Below are 15,211 nucleotides of genomic sequence, written 5' to 3' on the forward strand. Positions count from 1 at the left end.
TTGCATGACTTTCCGCGAAGCTAGAAAAGAACAGCAAAATGTATTTCCATCGCTGTCGGACTATTTTTTCGAAGTAATTGAAAGACCAAGGTAACGAAAAATCCATTCTCGACAGAAATTTGGACATCAATTGCGCAGAAATAGATTATCAAAAATCGACTAGTTTTTGATTAATACATTAATCGATGGGTACGAATGGGTAATATGCGAAAAAAGTTGTAAGAAAATGTGTTTTTAGGATAAATATGATCCAATAAAGTCGAAAAACCATCCACTCTTCATTATCTCTTTTAGTTTAGGTGCTAGGTGAGAAAATATATATATTTTTTTCAAGTCGTTTTGCTTTCAAAACATTTTTACTTTTTTCAATTTTTTTTTGAAATAAAATATACAAAGTAGAACGACATATCTTTCGGAAAAAGAATTATTTTAGTCAGATAACTTAAAATCTGTATTTTTCTTGAGATAGGAATCGAGGTTTTTTGCACAAATATTTTTTGTTGCTTTTCCTCTGACCTGTCACACAAAACTGGTGATAACAACTTAACGAATGTAATTTTTGTGAAAATTTCTTGAGACGGTCTTACCTGATAGTTAAAATTGATCAGAAATCTTTTCAACCCAAAACAACAATATTCGTATTTTCTCAAGACTTAAAAAACTTGAAGTTGGGCCTTTTTCTTCAATTTTTAAATGGAAGTGAGCCTTATCATAATGTAATTTAGCTTCACTCTGTGGAGCTTAATTATATCACGATTACGTCTAGTTTCATTTAGAAGAAAAAGAAAAAAAAAACAATTTCGAAGCTGCCCTAATTCAAAGATACCCCACTCCCCTTAATGTTTTTTTTTTGTACTTAAATTATTAAAAATCAAGAACGAAAGCTTGGGATTTTTAAAGTAAGTGTGTCTCCATGCAATCTAGTACTAAAGGAGTAATTTTTGATTCTAAATATTAGGACTTTTTGTGAACATTCCTATTTGAAAATTTTTGCATTTAAACGACACATTTTAAGTGTACTTGAATTAATAAAAGATTATTTATTAATTGAGGTATTCGTAAGAGTTTAATGGAAATATCGGTTCAAAAAAAGATAAGGGAAGAGAACCCCGGATCGGAATGTTAAGAGACATGCTTCATATTTAGTTGAAAATATAATCCTCAAAACATTATTTGGTATTTTTTTGTATGCTAATTGATACATTAGTGATCCCTTTAACAATATTTATGCTTTTGAATTTTTAATTTTTACAATAAATTAATAAAAAATACGTGTAATTGCAAACTTGCAATCTGTACCTCGGATCGCCAGGAATTTAATCAGATGTCTCAGGGAAAATTGGTTTTACAAAATTAAATCTGAGTTAATGCACTGTATTCTTGTGAAAATTAAATGGTAAAAGGTGTCTAATAATTTTTAAAAAATCATTTAATTTAGAGAAACAATGTGGTATTGACCTAACGATCCGAGGAACACTGCCGATCGCTGGTGCTCTTCCCTTAGTGAAAAATGACTGTCTTATAAGTCTTATATCATGTCAATTTACTTGAGCTTTGTAATTAATTATTTAATATTTTACTAAAATTATGTTTAGATTTAGTAGGCTTAAATTCAGTACACAACGCAAGAATATGATTGTTTTTTTCTTTTTTCTACAGAACAATTTTCTACGCCAGCAATTTACATGTGTATAAGATGGAGTATAATACCCAGTGTATTATACTCGGGAAAATTTATGACATTGCCTGCGCAAAATCAGCTGTCGCGAAGTTTATCCAAACAGAAATTATTATCCAAAGAAATTATCCTCCGTGTTAGGAAGTGCAAATTGTGATGATTTCTTCACGTAGTGCGTTATTAGGAAGATCAGTAGTAAATGCCCTTCTGAGGAGCCCCAGTGGGGCTGTACAGAAGCAGGCAGTTCGCCGGGGACATGCGTAAGTCTGCTATTATTGCGATTATCGAGCAATTGAGCATTTTATAGGTTATGTTATGTAAGACAAATATCTCCGTGAATCCCTTTCAGCTGGTCCTATCGCACTGCGGCTCCACCCCATTCTAAAGGAGTCATCATTGGATCGTACATGGTGGGTGGCTTCATGTGGTGGTGGATCCTGTGGCACCTCTGGCACGAACCTGAGCACTTAACCGTGAGTTCTTTTCGAACCAAATCCTCCTTCCCGGATTGAGAGTTGTTTTTGTTTTCTGTTCAGGGAGAATTCCCGTATCCGGATCCCTCAAAGTGGACTAATGCTGAACTAGGAATACCCCCAGACGACGCAGATGAGTAAAAAATCCCCAGTTTTCGTTTATCGCGAAATTAGTGAATTTCAGAGAATCGTTAGATTTGTCGATTGACCATCCTCCAAACATTTGTAAGAATCGGCTCTGCAAAATATATTCTTTATTATTTAAAAGCTTGCTTTTACAAAAATTTTTGGAGGTATTGAAGGTATGTTTCGAGACTCCTGGTAGGTCCTTGCGAAATCTTTTAGTTGTTTGTGGGCAATTTGATGCTGATTGTCTTGGTCTCCAAGTACGGTCCCAGGCCATCCTCTCCCCTGTGAAAAAATTAAATATTTTTAGAAGGATCTGATAAAGTTATGAGAGATGATTCTTACAGTTCCCTTGCTGCGCCAGATTGCTTGAATCCTCCGAATGGTGCCTGAGGTACCACGGCATCATAGCAATTTACCCTAAAAAAATTGAAAAAAAATCGTTTTAAATATTTTTTTATTAAAAAGGAAAAGAGTCAAAGCTTCAAGAAATACTCGAACTCGTCTTTTTAATTCTAAATTGCTCTAAAACGTCTTAAAATTTTTGTAAAATAAAAAAAATTGAATTTTTGGTCTATAAAATCAATTTTCCGATTCCCAACCGATTCATAACCGGTTCAGATTTGTTCGGGATTCAAAGGCCTTTCGAATGAACCTAATATCTATTCCAATTAATTAATAAATATATGTTCCAGAGTCCCTTTTCAAATAAAAATTGAAAAAAAAAAACAATAAAGAAATAAATTCCATTTTTTCTTAAATACAGTTTAAAAATGATAATTCTTTACTTGAAATACTGATTAATTTATTTTTGCTGCATAAGAATAAGCAATATTTTGGTAAAGGAGGTCAGTAAAAAATATAAATTTGACCACGGTTTGCAAAGCATTTTAGTCAGTTTCAGTGCAGTTAGTAAACTTAGTAAATTTACTCGGTAAATTTAAACTGATCATTTAATAATTCAAAGTAAGCAGTTGAAATTCAATTTGGTCAGTAATGGCTCCGGCACACCTTTTAGTTCTGTAAAATTTCATGCGATCGAAATTCACATTATCTTTTTTTCTCAAGAGTTCTACACATATCTATCGTACTTCTCTTCTTCTTTTGAACATCACACCAAATTAAAATTAGTTCAGTCCAATTTTGAGACCGAAAGAGTAGGATAGACTTATGCAAATCTTTTAAGAAAGAAAGACAAGCGAATTTTTGCTTTATGATATTTTCCTGATCTAAAAGGTGTACTAGCCTCATAAAAGCTGCAATAAACCCTTTTTTAGACCAGGAAAACTAAGAAATCAAAATTGACGGCCTGTCTTTTTCTTTCTCAATGCTTTAGGATATATATATCTCACTCTTTCATTCTTCTTCTTCTTTTAAATTTAATTTAAATATCATTCAAATTTTGCGGTGTGACTGAATGGGATATGTAATAGGCATATCCAAAACGTTTAAGAAAGAAAGTGATGTGAATTTTGATTTCATGAAATTTTCCTGGTCTAAGATGCGCGTCCGAGGCATAATATAATTTATTGAATTATATTCATATTTTTGTAGGTTGATTTGTCTACTGATTAAAATTGATATATTTAAGCCTTTGGCACACCTTTTAGTTAGGTATAATTTCATGAAATCAAAATTCGCGTTCATTTCTTTCTCAAAAGAATTCCATAAGTCTGTCCCACTCTTTTTCAGACTCAAAATTAGACTGAACTAAATTCCATTTGATGTGATGTTCAAAAGAAGAAGAAGAGTAGAATAGACATATGAAAAGCTTTTAAGAAGGAAAGAGATGTGAATTTTGATTTCATGAAATTTTCCTGATGTAAAAGGTATGCTAGAGCCGTTAGTAAATTATATTTGATTTTTTACTGATCAAAATTGATTTTTTACTGACCAAAAAATTGTTTTTTTTTACTGATTCAAAGCGATTTTTTGACTAATCAAATTGATTTTTTTAATAATTTCTTTTCTTTTACTGATCTAACTACAATGTTTTTTTTTTCAAAATTTATATTTTTGCTGACGGAAATTGTATTCTTTTATTTTCTGATCTAAGTTGATTAAACTGACCAAATTTGATTTTGATGGCTCCCGTACACATTTTAGATCAGGAAAATTTCATGAAGGCGAAATTCGCTTCCCTTTCTATCTCAAATCCATTGCATATGTCTGTCTCATTCTATGGTCCTCTTCTTTTTATTTTAAATATCACAACAATTTAGTTTAACTTAATTTGGAGTGCAAAAAATGAGATAGACATATTCAAACAGTGCGAGAAAGAAAGGGATGTAAATTTTGATTTCATGAAATTTTTCTAATCAAAAAGGTGTGCCCGAGTCATTACATATTAAATTTATATTTTACTGGACAAAATATTTTTTTACTGTCCTAATTTTGGTTTATGTTGGACCAAAATGTTTACTGACCAAAATTGCATTGTTTAGTGTTAAAAATTTAAGTTTTACTGAACAAATTCGATTTTTTATTTAATTAAATTATGTTTTTTTTTTAATTTTTTACTGACCCAAAATTGCTTATTTGACGTCAAAATTCACGTCCTTTTCTTTCCTAAAAGCTTTGTGTATGTCTATCCCATTCATTCGCACTCTTCTTCTTCTTTTGAACGTCAGATCAAATTAAATTTAATTCAGTGCAATTTTGAGAAAGGAACCGTAAATTTTGACGTCATGAAATTATACCGAGGTAAAAGGTGTGGCAAAGTTATTAATGTCGAAGTTGATATTTTTACCGATCTGTTTTTTGCTTACTAAAATATATTTTTTTTAAATGACCAAAATATTTTTTACTGATCAAATTCGATTTCTTATTGACCAAAATTTCTTACTGACTAAAATTTTTTTTTGCTGATCAAAATTGAAGTTTTACTGGTCAATTTTGTTATTATGTTCTTTAACTGATCAAAGTAATTTTTTCACCTTCCAAATTGGAATTTTTATTGACCAAAATTGATTTTTTTTTAATTCACCATATTAGCTGTTTTAGTGATAAAAATTGTTTTACTAATTGCTAAATTAGATTTTTACCGTCAAAAGTAAGTTTTTTATTGATAAAAAATTCGAAAATTATTATTGTAATGACCTTTCTAACATTTTTACTACCCGAAGTATTTTTTTTACTGCTGCTGCGGTTTTTTCGTAAAATAGAAAAGAAATTAATTTGAAAATTGACCTCTAAATGGATCGTTTATAAATATGGTTTATAAAAAGACATATCAATAAAAAATATCTAAAAAAATATTTGAAAAATTAAAGAATTTTTTTATTCTCTTGATATCATACTTGTATGAAAATGTCCCGCGCTGCTCTTTTTATCGCCCAATCGAAATAAAGGGGCACTTTACTTATTGCCGTGTTCAACTCTGAATCGGTTTTTAAATTTTCCCTTATTTCCTTCACTGAGTGAGAGAAATCCGAAAAAGTTAAAATAACATTTCGGAAATGTTAATTTTACCCTTAAAAAAGGTGTAAAATTAACATTAAAAAATGTTGATATATTTTTACACCTAAAAAGTGTTAAAGTTATGAGGAAAAAAAGTTAATTGCACCTTCTTTTTTTCTCAGTGTTCAGAAAGAAAAAGACAAAAAATAAGCAAGAAAAGAATAGATGAAAAATTATTATTAAATAATTAATAATGCTCCTATACAAAGTAAACATGTGGCTAGATTTTTGCCGTTGTATAAATCGTAAACATTTCTTAAAGCAAAAGAGCCAACGATTTTCAATGTGATATGATTCGGTAATTGGTCGGAAAATGATTTTATATACAGAGCAATCAGGCTATTGCATTCGAGAAGGTATTAACACCAGGCAATGGCTGTGCCCATTTGGGCCAATGTGTCTGCTTCAAATTGAGCTCATAAATCACTTACCAAACTGATCCAGCTTGAACGGCTTGGGCGAACACCAGAGCATTGTTGATGTTACTGGTGATAACACCAGAGGCTAAGCCGTAGTTTGTGTTATTGGACCTCTCTATCACCTCATCCAAGGTCTTGAACTTGAAGACACTCATAACAGGGCCAAATATCTCCTCCCGAGCAATAATCATGCCATCAGTGACGCCGGAAAAGATTGTCGGCTCAATGAAATAACCTTCATTTCCCCAACGTTTTCCGCCAAATTCCAACTTGGCCCCTTCCTTCTTGCCCGCCTCCACGTATTTTAGGATTCTATTGAAGATTTTCTCATCGACTTGGGGCCCCTGAACTACATCTTTCTCAAAGGCATCACCCAGTTTGCGCTTCTTTACCAATTCAATTGATCTCTTGATAAACTCATCGTATATTCCCTCTTGGACAAATGTGCGACTTCCTGCACAGCAATTTTGGCCATGATTGGCGAAAATTGCATTGTGAGCAATTTCAACTGCTTCATCCACTAAAATGATCAAAAAAGAGAATATAATAATGTCTAATATTATTAATCTCTGATGCCTTTATTAAGTTATTCATGGGGCTTTTAAATTCTCTTTAAAAGTGAGATTTAACCTCTCTAGCGGTTATTAGACGTACTTTGGATGTTGTTGGAAATTAATTTGGATAGTCGTCCAAATTAACATTTTCAGTAAATAAGCATAAGGACTTCGAAAAAGTGAGATAACTTCTTGACTTATACTTGAATTCGAGTAATAAAGACGTAGGTAGGGTAAAATTTGAAATCTCAGATAAACCAATTTAGAAATCGGACAATTATTTTAAAACTTTAATTTACAATTTTAAAGTGCTTTAAAATTGCATAATTACTGAATTATTAATGGATTACCTAAGTCTGAATTTACAAATTGTTTTTTGTTCGAAATTCCGCGTTGTTCGAAATGCTAATTTTAGATAATTTGGAGCTATTGAATTTAGTATTTTTCTATTTTTTAATTTTCTTTTTTATTTTCTGTCCAGCAAAGTTACTAAGAAATTTTAAAGTTTAGCTTTGTAATATCGAGTAAACGATATTTTAGTTGATTTTTCCAAATCCGAAATTGCAAGACAACAATGAAGTTACGGATTTGGTCAATTTTACCGGTTTTTGTCTGTCTGTTAAATATGTTTAAGACCCTGTGATTAAACGGTTAAGCGGTCTTTAAACTAGAGATTAACATTTAGCGTACTTTCCAAACTTCTGAAAATCCAAAGTAACAAGCATTTTTATCGGTTTTCCAAATTGTAATGGACAATTTTTCCTTAATGTTCAATCCTAAACTAAATTTTCCAAGGAATCTTGATTGATAAGAACTTAGAGAAGGTGTCTTCCGTATTACAGATATCGAATTTATTTTTCTAGCATCCTTTCTTCCTAGTTCTTCTCGAAACCATGCCTCGTAGATGTTTTCAAAAATTACTCATACGATTTTTGAATTTTCGAATAGGATTTAAGCGGATTCTGGTCAAAATCCATAAAGCCAGAATCCCAAATGGGTTAAAATCCTGAAAAACCAAAATTCAGAAAAGCCAAAGCCTCGAAAGGGCCAAAATTCCGAAAAGGCCAAAATCTGGAATGAACCAAAATCTCGAAAGCCAATATCCTGAATGAAGTCCCGAATACCTAAAATCCTGTACAGTCAAATCTCGAATGGGTCAAAAGCTTAAATGGGTAAAAATGAAGAAAAGACAAAATCCCAAATGTGCCAAAATCCTGAATGAGCCGAAACCCCGAATAGCTATAATCCTGAATGGGTCAAAATCCTGAAAGCCAAAATCCTGAAAAACCAAAATCCCGAATGTGCCAAAATCCCAATTGGGTCAAAATCCTGAACGGTCAAAATCCTGAAAAACGAAAATCCAAAATCTCGGAAAGAGTAATGCCATAATCCTAAATGGACCAAAATCCCAAGTGGGTCAAAATCCTGAAAAACCAAAAGTCCGAAAAGCCAAAGTCTCGAAAAGCCATAGTCCCGAATAAGCCAAAATCCTTAATGAGTCGAAACCCCGAATAATCCTGAATGGGTCAAAATCCTTAGAGCCAAAATCCCGAATGAGTTGAAGTCCAGAGTAGGTAAAATCCCGTATAGTCAAATCCTGAATAGCCAAAATGGAGAAAAGCCAAAATCCCGAATGGACCGAAATCTCGAAAAGCCATAATCTCGAATGGGCCAAAATCCAAAATGGGTCAAAATCCTAAACGGGTCAAAATCTCGAAAAACCAAAATCCAAAATGCTCGGAAAGGGTAATCTATAACGGGTCAAAATCGTGAGTGTGTTGAACCCCCGAATAGCTACATTCCTGAATCTGTCAAAATCCCGAATGGACCAAAATCTCGAAAAGCCATTATCTCGAATGGGCCATAATCCCGAGTGGGCCAAAATCCCAAATGAGTCAAAATCCGGAAAAACCAAAATTAAAAATCTCGGAAAGGGTCAAAAGTCAAAACCCAGAAAGGGTCAAAATCCTGAGTGAGTCGAAACCCTGAAGAGCTACATTTCTGAATCTGTCAAAATCCCGAATCTGCCAAAATCTCGAATGGGCCAAAATCCTAAATAGGTCAAAATCCTGAATGAGTAAGAATTCCGAAAAACCAAAATAAAAAATCTCGCAAAGGATCAAAATCTAGAACGAGTAAAAATCCTAAGTGAGTCGAAATCCCGAATAGCTACATTTCTGAATCTGTCAAGATCCTGAAAACCAAAATTTAGAAAAGTCAAAATCTCGTAAGGGCCAAAATCCCGAAAGCCAAATTCTTAAAAGTGTCATCCCTTTCAGGAATTTGACCATTCGAGATTTTGGCTTTCGGGATTATGCACTGCACCGGTTTTAGATGTAGCATGGGCGGTATTTTTTCTCTACTTATCAATGACCTTTAAAAATTCCTTCTACGGTTTCTTTAGGGCAATATAGTCTCATTCTGTTAGACGGTATATTTCTCTACTGATTTAAGTAAGATTGGTTTTTTGGCAGGGCTTTGAAATTGTTAGTAAATCTCTAATGGTTTAGAGTTTAAATTGATAAGGAACCGACACCGATTATTGTATTTTATCTAAATTCCTAATTTTATTTGTGTTATTTTTTATCAAAACGGAATTAAAAATTGTCTTTTTGAATTTTGGTATTTACTGACATTTTTAAAACTATTTAACACTAAAGCTACCGACCGTTTTGGGTCGTTTTGTCTAGCATGCTCGATCTAATGACAGATCGCGATAAGTAGAATATTCAACATTTTTTTCTTAGAAATATTTAAAAAAAATAAAAAAACGGCTTAAAAAAGTTTTTAAACCGGTCTTCGTAGGTTTAGTATTAAGCTTCAAAGACAAAGAATTAGAAAAATAACAGAGTACTCGATTTTCAGGAGTTCTTTCTAAATACTTCGTCAAATTAACTTTAAGCGCCACTAGTGGACAATAGTCAAACCTTGGATGTTTTAGGAAGTCATTGAATAATCTTTCGCCTTCTAGTAAATAATAATTTTAAAACTCGTTTTCAATCTACAAAATCAGAATTATTTCTTTTTCGTCCTTCAAACTAATTAGAGAGTTGATGCTAGATAAATTCTTACTGTGTTATCACACTTGCACAGTAAGATTTTAATATGATGCACTATATCGTATCCATCGCTTTCAGTGAAACGCATTGTTTGACTTCTCTAACATAACTACTCTATTTTTCCAAAATCAGTGCAAAATATAATACAGTATTTGCTATTCAGCATTTCAATCAATCGCTACACTGTGAATATTAAATGTATGATTTACTCCATACAGCACATTAATTGTCGCTGGTGAGAGTCCAAATGTGTAATTTCTGTGTTTGAATCATTCTATATTCAAAATTTGATCTATTTGTTGATAAAAAAGTAGATTTGGCCCGCAAAATTTGATATAAATTGATTTATAGTATTAATGCGAAAAATTAATGCGATTTTCTCTTTAATTTTTTAATGTGAAAAATATTTATCCTTTAGATAAATTTAAACTTATTTTTACAGGCCAAGTCCACTTCTTTATCAATAAATAGAAAAACCCCAAATATTAAGTGACTCAAAGACACAAATAACATATTTGGACGCTCATAAGCGACAATTAATGTGAATCACATTAAAATTTTAATGTGCAAGTGTAGTGACGCCGTTAGTCAGAAATTTTCTTGGTCTTTGTATTACATTTTATATCACTTTATGTCCAGTACACAAAAAAAAATCACTGTTCTTAAGCTCCTATCACCTTCAAAAGGTTATCATCGTAAAAATTTTAATTCATGTGAAATAAAAGTTAATTGGACGAGAGCGGTTTAAGAGATTTGTTAGCATTTGCGCGATAGTAAAAATAAAACATGTCTTACAATTGGCATCATCGAATATAACCAGGGGGCTCTTTCCTCCAAGCTCCAGGGAGACTTTCTTGAGATTGGATTTTGCTGCGGCTTCCATGATGATTTTTCCAACATCTACGGATCCCGTAAAAGCTACTTTATGAATGTCAGGATGGGTGGCAATGGCATATCCTGCGGTAGGGCCATATCCTGGGAGAACATTGATAACTCCTGCTGGGAAACCAGCTTCTTTGGTCAGAGCAGCACAGTAGAGAGCAGTTAGAGGAGTTGCCTCAGCTGGCTTTAGGACAATGGTACATCCGGCAGCAATTGCTGGTCCCCATTTCCATGCGAGCATGAGAATTGGGTAGTTCCAGGGAATAATCTGACCAACAACTCCCACGGGTTCCTTTCGGGTGAGGGTAAGGGATGTCCCATCGGCTGGGATTGTATTTCCATGGATTTTATCTGCCCATCCCGCATAGTAGCGGAAGGTATCAATGGCGCAATTAATGTCGAAAACTGAATCCCCAAAGGGTTTGCCATTGTCCAGGGACTCAAGATTGGCCAGTGTGTCGATGTCTCTGGCCACAAGATCTGCTAGTTTGTTCAGCAGACGTCCTCTGGCCGAAGCATCCAAATTGCGCCATTCAGATCCCCGCGCAAATGCTTTCTTAGCAGCCGCAACGGCAACATCAACATCTTCCTAAATTTAAACATTCGGGTTTATCTTCGTTTTTCTATATATAATGTATTGAAAAATAAAGTTAAATATATACCTTATCAGCTTCAGAAATTTCGGCTATCTTTTTACAGTTTGCCGGATTAACAGTTGGGAATGTCTTCCCGCTCTTTGAATCGACAAATTCGTTGTTGATGAAGAGCTGAAAATATTATACGCATTGCATAACTTTTCTCAAGACATAATTTCGCGACATTAGAGGCACGCTTTTGGAATTTGATGTTGCTATTATGAGAAAATGGAATTTATGTTCACTACCGGTAATGCTGGAGGAGGTTCTCAGGGGAGGCGCATCTTATTAGCAAAGACTCGGGGGTATTTTAATAATGTAATTAAATATTTTACCTTTGTGTACACGACTTGCTGATTTGGATTAGCCATCTTCTCTAGAATTTCTCCTTTTAAATCACACGGAAATTTTATTTTTGAAACTGAATGAAAACACTTCAAGCACTGGGAACTTGTCAGCAAAGACTGAAATTGAAAGTGGCCAAACAGACGGCAATAGAACCAAGGCGCAATCTCTGTTATACTGTCAGGGTCGCATTTAGTTGGAATAAATTAAATTTATGCACTCAGAGGAAAACAGAATTGTTGTGCTTCAATATCTTATTACACATTCCAAATGAGATTAATTTTCAATTTGTTATTTATTAATTTTCTCGTAATTCTATGGAGAGTGAAAATCAAAATATTTCTCCAGTGAAGTATATAATTAAGTTAAAAGGGGTATTAATTACCAGTCTTAAGTCACACATTTCTTAAAAAAAACTTAGGTCAAATTCATTAAAGAAATACAGTAGACTCTCGCTAATTCGGCTCTTTTAAGATTGGGCTACTTTTTAATTCGGGCAGCAGTTACATTTGAAAAAAGTTTGTTGTCATTTTTCAAGTTTGATTATAATTACCGATTGAATCAAATATGCTCAAATTTGGCATGGTTTGTCATAGTTTTGATGTAATTTTGCATTATTAAAGGATTTTCATGAAATTTACGATAATGAGTGTGTAAACTCAATATGTGTATGCAGATGAATAAAAAATCGTTGCATTTCAAAAAGTTTGTCGTCCGAATTTCTCTCTACTTCGGGTGACATTTCGGTCCCAAATGCCCGAATTTGAGAGATACTACTGTATGGGAAAAATATGTATGAAGTCAGGGGCCTCTCCACATTTCATTTTTCCATAAGTTTTTTCATAGATGCACTGGAGACGGTTGGCAAGTTTTTTCCTAAAGAGAATTGACTTATCAGTCTGATATATTTCGAAATCGTGCATTAAAAGCTATCTAAAAATACATATTTCATAATGTTTGCCAAAATTATACAAGAACTACGAGCAAATTTGTTTAAGTAGCAGTGCAATATCTGCAAAATTTTTACAAGGAAAAGTGTAAAATAGCTTCACTTTTATTAGGCTTGATGGACTCCTGTATGAAGTGTGCGAAGCCATAGTATATGCGAAGCCTGAAAGACTTACCCTTTTCGCAGAACATATAGGAATTTATCCCATTACTTCAGCATCAGATAAATAAAAATAGGTGTGATTAGAAGGAATCACACCTAATTCGAATCTAATCTTAAAAAGCTAACCAAACAATTTAGAACTTTTATTTAAATTCATTTGTCTTACTTTTAGGTTTATCTTTTTACATATTTTCCTTTGATTCACTAAAAGAGTTACAAGTACGATTAATTTCGATAGTTCCATTCCATATTAAGAATATCTCAAAATTATTTACACGAGAATTGTTTGAGGTTAGAAAATTCGTATCTTGCCAATTTTTTCTCTTGAAAATATTTAATAATGTTTTGTTACTTGAAATAAACTGTTCTAACTTGATTAATCATAGCAGGGAAAAGCGCGCTACCTTCGGACGATTTATGCTTCGCACGAATAATTTTTTTCAATTTAATTTTTTGAATTTTTTTCAATGTCATTTTTTAAAGTCCAATGCCTCAAATTTTCAGAAAAGAGCTCTGGATGAAATCCATAAGGAACTATAGAGAAAAAATTGTGTTGTCCAAAGCTTGAGTCGTCCGAAGGTAGCGCGCTTTCTCCTATACAATGAAGCTGACAAATTACCAATTGAAATGTGCCCTTGGATTTTAGGTTAAGTTGAATATAACCTCATATTTAAAAACAAACTTCCGCTGAAATATTTAAAAATAGATTAAAAGCAATGGACTCAGTATTATTATTACTACACGTTAGTCTATTGTACCCAAGTCCTTTGTTTTTTAGCGCTCTATTTTGGCGTCCTTGGTGAAAGATAATAAATTTTAAGGTTAAGACGATTTAATAACAGAGGTACTGCAAAACAGAGTCGCCTAGAGTAGTAGTATCCTGCGCTGTATCCCAATTTCCGGGCAGTAGCTCATGATATGAATATTGCCCTCTTCGTCTTCCAGACAATATTAGTAAATCGCATCCGTGCTAATGCTTAGTATTCTTAGCAGTGTCTTGTTTAGGTTTTGAATTTCTTTTCTCTATTTGCTGCCTGGATCCAGGATTAGCTTAGCACACCGAAAACCAGATCGTTTAGCTCAGTGTATTTTGTGCTCATTGGCTGCCATTTAGTTGAAAAGGTCCTTGACGCAACTCCTAGAACAACTGCAAATGGGAATTGAATAAATTAAGTGTGTTATGGCACTAGATTTAGCCAAAGTATCCACAGTGTTGTTGCTCTCCACATTAGAATGACCATGACCAGGGACCTAGGTGAGAATTACGGGGTGTCGATCAGCCAGTTGGTTTATTTACTGCCTACATTCAAGAACTAGTTTTGAGGAACATGTCGAGGCAATCGGTTTTGAACCGGTAATGAATCGGTTTATAACCGATAACTAATTTTTATTCGAAATTCAATTATACTAGTCCTAGGTTATTTTGGGAAATATTTTGAGTGAATTATAAATCCGTTCAAATCGGTTGTGAACCGGTAATGAACCGCTTATGATCCGATAAGTAATTTTTGTCCGAAAATCAATTTTATTACTCTCAAAATTATTTTGTGGGATCTTTTGAGTGATTTACAAATCGGTTTAAATCGGTTGAGAACCGGTAAACAAAATTATACATTCAAGTTCTTCAAATTATGAGCTCCTTATCCTCAAATATGAACGACGTCGACGGATGCATTCAAAATGCAAGATTTGAGGTTAAGTAATGAAAGTTTTGCGTGTAGTGGTGGAATTTGAATTAACACCATTTTTCTTTCGAGCTTCTTCAATATTATCGAATTAAGTGGGACAGCTTTAACCCTTTAACGGCGAGTCACTTTTTACTGACCGAAAATCAACAATAAAAATTTAGCCGATAAACTAAATCAATGAAACGTCTTAGGATAAGTGTGCCAAATTTCGGCATAGTTGCATGCAAGCGCCAAAGTATCAAGTTTGTAATGTATTATTTTTAATACAAGTTGATTTTTTTTAAATTAATTCTTAAGGAGTGCTGCTTGGAATCTTGTATAGACTCGCCGGGGACTAGTTGTAGACAGTTTATCGTCTTTATTTTCTCTAAAATCATTCTTAAGACATTTTAAAACGAATGAAAATGTGGACATAGAATTGATGGCCTATTCCGGCCACCTTAATTCTTATAGTTCCTTGTTCTTCCGGAATTCTTCCAATGTCTTTTTCAGATCATCCTTGTACTTTGTAATTACGTACAAACATGAGAAAGAAATACTTGACTTTAGGTAGTCAGGAAATATTATTTTCTTTATGGGACACCGGTGTTCCAATCGTCCTTAAATGGTTAAAATAGAGCCTTTTCTCCTATTTTTTTTTAATGGAAATGAGCCTTATCGTGGTGAGGTACAGTTTCATTTAAAAATAGAAGAAAACGATCTATTTTAAATGTGCTCTAACTCAAAGGTTACCCCCTGTCACAATAATTTTTGTTGCTTTTAAAATTAAGCTTTATCCACTA

General features: G+C 33.2%; 2 protein-coding genes across 2 annotated transcripts; one reads left to right on the forward strand and one right to left on the reverse strand.

Annotated features, from left to right (window-relative positions):
* Positions 1-1,750: 1,750 nt before the first annotated feature.
* Positions 1,751-2,418, forward strand: LOC129798685 (NADH dehydrogenase [ubiquinone] 1 beta subcomplex subunit 2, mitochondrial-like). Its single transcript, XM_055841954.1, has 3 exons — positions 1,751-1,938; positions 2,028-2,151; positions 2,215-2,418. The coding sequence occupies exons 1-3, from the start codon at positions 1,835-1,837 to the stop codon at positions 2,290-2,292; spliced, it is 306 nt and encodes a 101-aa protein (XP_055697929.1). The 5' UTR covers positions 1,751-1,834; the 3' UTR covers positions 2,293-2,418.
* LOC129798684 (aldehyde dehydrogenase 1A1) lies at positions 2,389-11,828 on the reverse strand. The gene is made up of 6 exons (XM_055841953.1): positions 11,621-11,828; positions 11,313-11,417; positions 10,564-11,239; positions 6,168-6,675; positions 2,623-2,697; positions 2,389-2,562 (listed from the first exon to the last, which is right to left on the reverse strand). Exons 1-6 carry the CDS (start codon positions 11,654-11,656, stop codon positions 2,493-2,495), a joined length of 1,470 nt encoding a protein of 489 aa, XP_055697928.1. The 5' UTR covers positions 11,657-11,828; the 3' UTR covers positions 2,389-2,492.
* Positions 11,829-15,211: the final 3,383 nt, after the last annotated feature.

The sequence above is a fragment of the Phlebotomus papatasi genome, chromosome 1, assembly GCF_024763615.1.
Source record: "Phlebotomus papatasi isolate M1 chromosome 1, Ppap_2.1, whole genome shotgun sequence".
NCBI classification, from domain to species: domain Eukaryota; kingdom Metazoa; phylum Arthropoda; class Insecta; order Diptera; family Psychodidae; genus Phlebotomus; species Phlebotomus papatasi.

Excerpts from the sequence above, each read along its gene's own strand:
- LOC129798684 (XM_055841953.1), bottom strand. The coding sequence starts at position 11,656 with ATGGCTAATCCAAATCAGCAAGTCGTGTACACAAAG. Across the intron at positions 6,676-10,563 it reads TATATTCGATGATGCCAATT|TGGATGAAGCAGTTGAAATT; the intron begins GTAAGACATGTT and ends TGATCATTTTAG. Across the intron at positions 2,698-6,167 it reads GTTCAAGCTGGATCAGTTTG|GGTAAATTGCTATGATGCCG; the intron begins GTAAGTGATTTA and ends CAATTTTTTTAG.
- LOC129798685 (XM_055841954.1), top strand. The coding sequence starts at position 1,835 with ATGATTTCTTCACGTAGTGCGTTATTAGGAAGATCAGTAGTAAATGCC. Across the intron at positions 1,939-2,027 it reads GCAGTTCGCCGGGGACATGC|CTGGTCCTATCGCACTGCGG; the intron begins GTAAGTCTGCTA and ends AATCCCTTTCAG. Across the intron at positions 2,152-2,214 it reads ACGAACCTGAGCACTTAACC|GGAGAATTCCCGTATCCGGA; the intron begins GTGAGTTCTTTT and ends TTTTCTGTTCAG.